This window comes from Branchiostoma floridae, chromosome 19, assembly GCF_000003815.2.
Source record: "Branchiostoma floridae strain S238N-H82 chromosome 19, Bfl_VNyyK, whole genome shotgun sequence".
Lineage (NCBI taxonomy): Eukaryota > Metazoa > Chordata > Leptocardii > Amphioxiformes > Branchiostomatidae > Branchiostoma > Branchiostoma floridae.
In genome coordinates, this window is record NC_049997.1 from 16399617 (window position 1) to 16407179 (window position 7563).

Consider the following 7563-nt stretch of genomic DNA (forward strand, 5'->3'; position numbering starts at 1 on the left):
TAGTAGTTTCTTGGCTTCCTTACTAGGCGTGTCTTCCATATATGCCCAGAATGGGTTCTTGCTTGCCAGGTCATCCCACTTCTTGACAAACTCGGCAGCCGTCTTTAGTCCATGGAACTTCTTGCAGAAGTAGTTCTGATCCACGTAGAATTTCGCCACTACGGCGCAGAAGTCTACCCCAGGGTCACCTCCTGCCTCGATCTATAACAAAAGATAAGGCAGTGACTCATCAATATCTAGTAAATATGGAAGTTAACCAATCCTAGATCATACATATCCTCTTACATTAATTCTATCCCTTGCCAAGTTTACTATCGACTAACCTGGATGCCATACTGTTTCCATGGCCTACAGAAGCCAATTCCTCGGCTCTAGGGTCAACATACCCCCGAGGAAATTCTACAGCAGGCCCCGCTGAGATGAGCCCGGGGTCTGGCACGCAGACTATTGTAAAGTATGCTCAGATCCACCCGTGCATGGGTCCGGTAGAGCTCTTCAATTATACCCCCTTTCCACTAGGACGGCGCTCTCGCCGCGCTCTCTCGGCGACCTACAATTTGACACATCATTCAACGAATTGTATCGAAAATAAACGAATCTTGTTACACTTTGTGTGTTTTGTTGTCTTCTCAATCACACTTTTACGTTTTGTATGATATACCCAGTGTGAAAGCGAAGGTTTCACATATGTTATTTAGGTCGCAGTGAGAGCGCAGCACGATCGCCGTCCTAGTGGAAAGGGGGCCTTATTACCCGACAGACGGCAATTATTTAATCTCGTACTACGAATGAATAACAGTGTAATTTTGAAAATAATGAATCAACTTACATACACAATCCCCGGCTTTTTCGTCTTCGATACGTTGATGACATCTCCGCCAACATCGTCAGCTCCTGAGGCATACGCGTAAATGTCGCCTTTTCTTACTTCAAACCACCAGCGGTCTGTACAAAGCGTATTCGATCCCATGTTGGCTGGTAGGCACGTCAGTAAAGTATGTATATATTGGAAGGAAACTTTAAGCTAAATTGCAACGAGAAGACTACCCGTGCTTCTGCTTCCTGACGTGGCTTCACACGAAGTGAGTCCAATCCATATGTGTGCCTGGTATCTTGTCGAGAGGAGACACGGCTATTAAGACGAGAGATGATATCTCTTCCAGATGAGAGGAGACACGGCAAGGCGAGTTTCGTGATGGGACAGATTATACTTTGAGATCAGGCTGGAGTTTGGTTAAGGCCCCCTCTCACTTGACGTGCGGCACGCTTGCGGCTTTGCTGCGTTCGGAAGATGCTCGACGAATTTCCGAGATAAAGAACGAATTTTCTTACTTGTTGTATATTTTGTCTTCTTTTATGTTATACTTATACGTATTGCGCAATATCTGAATCATAAAAAATCGAAGAAAACAACAAAACAGTGACGCAGTGAACGAACGCAGCAATGCCGCAAGCGTGCCGCACGTCAAGTGAGAGGGGGCCTTAACCGGGCTAAGGCTAGTGGTGCATAGCATAGCAGGTCACAGCAGAAGCTGAGGGATTTGGGGAAAACTTTCAGCTTGCTTAGCCGAGGACGTTATATCAGAGAAAAATTATATGTGATATTATATAACGTCCTTGGCTTATCCTCTTATTAGTAGCCTGGAAACCATCCGATTTCTACCGGGGCTCCCTACACTCGGCGTCGCTACCCTAATCGAATGGTACCCGCGCTATCTAGTTAGCAAACAGCGCTTTGAAAATTAAGTCAGACATTAGATTGCGCTTCGGAACTTGTCACTTTTGGTTAGAGGTCAGGTCGCTTTCTCTGAAATTAAACTTAAATCTTATCAATAGGGTGAGCGATAAATAAGCTGCACAAATAGAAATGAAGGAGGACAATCGATGTTGCAGTCAATCATTTGATACGACAACTTAGAAGGTTTGCTGTGCTCGCTCTAGATGCGCGCCAGATGCTGGCATAGATGGTCCTAGTTGCTTCGTACTTGAGAAAATGCACTTTTCTTCATTTCGTCATCAACATTTGCAACTAGAATATATTAATAAACTAGAATATATGTTGGAAATCGACACTTCAATGTGTCATGCAAATGACGCGTGAAATTCTTAGGCGCCACACATTCTAGCCCGTGCCATGTGTCCCATATGGGACGGGGCATACGAGCATTTCAAGTGCCCTTCCCTTCCCTTGAGTCCCACCTCTTTGACAGGCCCAGATTGATGTCACTTTGTTATTTTCAGTCGGAAACTCGCGATGGCGTACACTCTGTCTCTTTTGTGGTTCTGTCTATGTTTGTGTAGTGCCGCTGCTTTATCCAGCCAGGTGAAGGAACATACTCTGACCACAGGAAGTAAGGCGAGTCAATGCAACAGCGTTCATCCCTCTAGGGTCACCATTCGTTTCGTTCAGTTCAGGCGGCGGGGGTTATGAGGACCAACCGCCACCAGACGACCCCGGGTTACCTCGTGGATTTTTCGTGTACGGAGAGGACATCACCGCTGCATTCTACACACTTCTCGACATCACAAGGACTATCATTCACCTAACAGACAGGTTTTGGGAGATGCTGCTTTGTACCTGGCGTTTCGTTTCTCGTTGTATGGAAGTAGTTTTTTTCCTGACTCTACCGAGTTCCTCCCAGTACTGTACTCGGTTACGTGACGGGACGATCTTCTATGTAATTCCTCCCACTGGACCAGTTTTCCCTATCCGGCTAACAGAACTATCTGTCGAGCGCATCTATGAACAAATAGCCTATAGCACAGGGATTCCGACGACAGCGTTCAAGCTCTTCAAGAACAGCAAAGAGGTAAGTTGTTCTCTTATGTAACGAGTACAAAAAAGAGAGTTGGATTTTGTTTCAAAACAAGTTTCAGCTTGGGACTCATTTAAATGGAACGGCTGAGAATCTGTTCTTCTCGAGGACCACTCGGAGATACAGTTACTCGGAGAGGTGTCATGCAGGGACGGAGTTTCCGACCTAGCTCTCTCTCCCTACATGACGCCTCCCGAACTGCTTATCCACGGTCCTCGGCAAGACCTGCCCTGACTCCCGAACACTCTCTGCCGACCCTAGCCAAGGACTGGTGGACCTTAAAAATTACGTTGTGTGTTTAAAAAAAGCCTATTACTTATAACGTGGAGACGGCTTTAGTCAAGTAACTATACTGGTTCCCAGGTTCCAGGGCCTACACGGGTCAGTTCAGCTCTAGGGCCCCTGGAAGAAAAAATTATGTGCACATGTGTGTGTATCTGTGCATTTTGATGCTTGAGTCGTGGAACTGGCAAGTGTAGGCCCGGGCCTGTTTTCTGGCAGCTTCTCTTTCCAGTAGACATTTCAAATTACTGCCGTGCCTTCCTGAGCTATATAGTCCTCTAAGCCCTGATTTGGTTCAGTCTTTTGTAGAAATCCCGCAGATTGAATAATGAGGCTACTGTTGGTGGGGGGGGGGGCACCTTTTTTTCGCACGTTCGCGTCAGTATTCCAGTGCCCATAGATGACTGAATCAAATCAACGTGACCTATAGGACACAAGCAGGTCCAGGCTTGAGGAAGCGCTCTGCATTTTGGGTTCAATCCCTATGTTCCGAAGGCGCTATACGTATGTTTTGGAGATCTCAATTACACTCGAGACAGAATATGTGTCTTGAAACAGCTGTATAATAAAAACAGTGCAATTTTGTTACAAAGTGTTTTTGCCCGCATACTTCCGTAAGCAACTTTGTTTACCGTTCAACTTTACCCTTTAGAATGTTGAACTGGTAGTAAGATTTTCGTACTTTGATTACAGGTTCGGCATTTCTGCCAGATTGCAAACGGTGGGTCAGTTGAGATTACTATCCCGCTGCTGGGAGGAACACGGAAAAGAAAAAGGACCGATGACGTGACACCGTCGACCCGGCATGTAAGTGTTTGTATCAATTTCTATCTAGAAAACCGAAGTACTTTGGCACTCAAAGTCAAACATAGCCTCGGTAGCAATATCTGAAGTAGCGTAGCGTAGCGTTTGCAAGGATTTCATTGCTAGAAACCTAACCCAAAGTCCACCAAAAACAGTAGTATGTCTCCAGTTACCGACCCGACCCACCCCCTACGGCATAGCCTGGTATCCAGACGTATCAGTAGTAATTGTCTCCCGAGACGAAAGGAGCCGAAAAGAGACTCCCAGCATAAATGCTTTTCACTGATAGAGCTATAATACATGAAGAGCTATAATACATGTACGTCTGGATGCCAGGCTTCCCGGCCGGCCCCGGTTTGCTCCGTGTCAGACATGTTCTTCTCCACAGTTCACCATAAATATGTTTATTCGGACAAGTACGATACTCGTGTCTGCTTTGAAAAATTGAAGCTGTTCAAAGTGACGAGTAACGTTTCATGTCGTCACCCGAACTTTACCGATTGTGTAAACCGTCTGGCGACTTGTCTGTCCCTGTAACCAAGGAGTATTCATAGACTTCATTAGAGACCATTGACACAACTGAAGGAGTCAACAAACAAAAAACACTACTCTCCAAGCATAGGTTGAGTCTCGGGCATATAGTAGTAGTCGGAAAATTTACAGACGCAGCCAGTAGAACTCCCAACCATCACTACCGTAAATGCAGAAACTTTCGCGGTGGTTTAATGTTCGCGTTTTTCTCCGCGACTCAACCTCTGCTTGGAGAGTACCTTGACACCACCCGCCAACATACCACTCCACCACCTGCCGTGTGGGGATTAGTTGTTGGAAATGAGGTAATTGCACTGAAAGTAGAACGACGCGTGCTGGGTGAAATATGTAGAAGGTTCCGGGTCGGAGTTCAAATCTGACTAGGCTCGACAGCCTCAAAATAGTGTTTTTGACATGAGTTTAAACCGCTCCTGTAGGAAAAGTAACCATCGCAGACAAACCAAATGTGGATATATGGTAGATATGAACTTTTAATTAATACAAATACATATTGAGAGAAAAATGTCCCGCTTAGTAGGGCGGCGCTTGTACCTTATATGACGTCTAGATGACGTAATTTCGACGTTTTCATCAGATGTCGCGATAAGTAAAAACAAACACCGTTTTGCATTTTTCTAGTTACAAATTTTCCAAAATCATTTCATTCTCTATGTCACTTGATTAGAGCCGACATCTGTCGTTCACCTAGCGCATATCTTCGCGATACCGTGCATTAATATGACTTAAATGGGCATTAAAGCTGGAATCTTGGGGTTTAACTCAAGGATAAACTGGGTTTACTGACTTTCGGTTCATAGCTCCTTAACGCGGCGATATTTTTTTCTTTCAGTGGTATGTAGTAATAGCCTACTTAAAGCACTACACATCTGTGCCGCGCTTATTCAAACTGTCCGCTTCTAGCGCCGACAATAAGATCCAGTTTGTGTATTGCACTGTGTAAGAATGCATTCTTGCACACATTTGGGGCGCATTGTGCTTCTTAAGGGGCCGTTCACGGCGAAGTAGTTAAGAGTTTGGTGTCGGACGCGTTTGATTCTGAAAGCGTGAGATCTGGTCTACAGCGCCACGTCAAAATCTGGCACATTCTTCATTTTACTTACAAGCGACGAACTTAAAACGCAAACCCTGCTGTTTTCCTTGAGCAACCTCTGACGTCACGTCACTCCGTGACGTCAGCGATGCCAACTTTTAAAGACGGTTTTCTGCCGATGTGCAGCACCGAAAGGACGGAGAGCGCACATACCTTCCCGGACAAATTCATGCGAAGACTTTGCACCCTATTTTATCCGTTGTCAGAAAAGCGATGTCAGAAAAAAGCATGTTTTTAATGTTTCTCCATTATGACGTAGTTCCAATATGCATCTAGGCTTGACAGCCTCAAAATACAGCGTTTTTGACATGACTTTAAACCGCTCCTGTGGGAAAAGTAACCATCGCAGACAAACCAAATTTGGGTATATGGTAGATATGAACTTTTTGATTAATACAAATACATATTGAGAAAACATGTTCCTCTTAAAAGGTTCCGGGTCGGAGTTCAAATCTGACCTGAGTTGGCGGAAGGGTGGTGTAATAGGCCAGAAGTGCTCTGTTGTCTCCCTAACTTTTGCTCCCTATTGCTTGGTGACCGTTATAGCTGAGCATAGACTTGTCGTATTTCCTGAAAAGCCCGTGGGTTGTATTATTTTTGTGCGAGGACTAGTTGGTCGGCCAGCGAAACCATTTTTTTATTAGTCCGCTGCAACGGTGATGCGTTTTTTTCGCCCGATGACCCAAATAGCAGCGTTTTTCATGCGATTTCGATAAAATTACGTCATCGGAGATTACAAAAAAGTTATCACATGGAATTTTTTATTTTCATTTTACAAAAACATGAAGAATTTAGCTTCTCTACCACGTAGGCCTTTATCCTGGGAAAATTCGTTTTTTCCAAGCAGCTTCGAACAAAAAAGTGTCAAGAAATTATAGTTTTCGGGTCCAAAATTAAAATGTTACTACATATTCTACCCAAAATAAAGAGGCAACAGACGATACCAATAGGTTTGTTGGAAAGAGGCAGTAAACGGCTTTCCGCCATATTGATTAAGTTTCGCGTTCTACGTTTACTAGCGGAACTGTAGCCCTTCGGCCTGAGGCTGCCTGCCAACCTCCGAAATGGTAAAAGAAACTCCGGTCCGATACCAGAAAGACGTACTCTCCAAGCAGGTGTAATCCATCTTTATTACAGTGTTTTACGCGTGTGTTTGCTGCATATGATCTTCGGCGAATCTTTTTACATTTTGGCGTGTGAACAGAAAGCTGACGGACGACTTTGGCATATGTCATTGTCGTACGACCAGAAATATTCCTCGTGTGAACCGGGCCACTGCAGGCCGATTTCTAGCCTGGGTACAATCCGATTTCTACCGGGGCTCCTTGGTAGCGAGTGTAAGGAGCCCCGGGTAGCGAGTGTAAGGAGCCCCGGTAGAAATCGGATAGTACCCAGGCTAGCCGCTTCCAGCTTCTCATGAATGAATAAAGGTTCAAACAAACAAACCTCTCTCACCACAGGAAGCCTGCCACATGGCCAGCCCAACACATGGCAGAGCCATTAGGTAGACCACTGCGTTATGTGCAGACACAAACAGCGCCAATCGGTGTAACACAAACCCCGTTGTCCGGGCAAGGCTACACAGTTCTAACCCGGAGCTCGGTCGGGATGTTTGCGGAAACGAAAAATTGAAATGTTAATCTATCAATGAATATATACAAATTATACCCACGATTGCTAATTTTACGATCCGGCCTGGTACTCGGGGTCAGACATTTCCTTCTTCATCACCAATGATCACAACTTTGTTAAGTTTCGAAACATATTCCGTGTCTGGTTTTAGAACATCGAAGCTGAACTTAAGTGTGTGTGTGTGTGTGTGTGTGCGTGTATGTATGTGTTTGTGTGTATGTGTGTGCGCCGCGTGAGTATGTTTGTGCGTGCGCGCGCACGCCCAAGCACGCGAGTGTATTCGTAATTTTTTTTGTAACCTCCACCAGACCTTCCTACTCAGTACGGGCCCACGGATCTTAAAATTCAGCAAACAATCGGCAATAAGGCCACGAGGAGTCAGTCCAC

The 7563-nt window shown here is 45.2% G+C and overlaps 2 protein-coding genes across 2 annotated transcripts in view; one reads left to right on the forward strand and one right to left on the reverse strand.

The window, feature by feature from the left end:
* Positions 1-1126, reverse strand: part of LOC118406533 — a 2068-nt gene extending 942 nt beyond the window's left edge. Inside the window, exons 1-2 of the mRNA XM_035806595.1 lie at positions 830-1126; positions 16-201 (exon numbers count right to left, since the gene is read on the reverse strand). Of these exons, the coding sequence (XP_035662488.1) occupies positions 16-201; positions 830-970 (327 nt within the window). The 5' untranslated portion in view covers positions 971-1126. The remainder of the gene's footprint in view (positions 1-15; positions 202-829) is intronic.
* A 1128-nt stretch (positions 1127-2254) lies between these two features.
* LOC118406534 overlaps positions 2255-7563 on the forward strand; it is a 6584-nt gene continuing 1275 nt past the window's right edge. The window contains exons 1-3 of the mRNA XM_035806596.1: positions 2255-2259; positions 2411-2810; positions 3792-3905. Of these exons, the coding sequence (XP_035662489.1) occupies positions 2255-2259; positions 2411-2810; positions 3792-3905 (519 nt within the window). The remainder of the gene's footprint in view (positions 2260-2410; positions 2811-3791; positions 3906-7563) is intronic.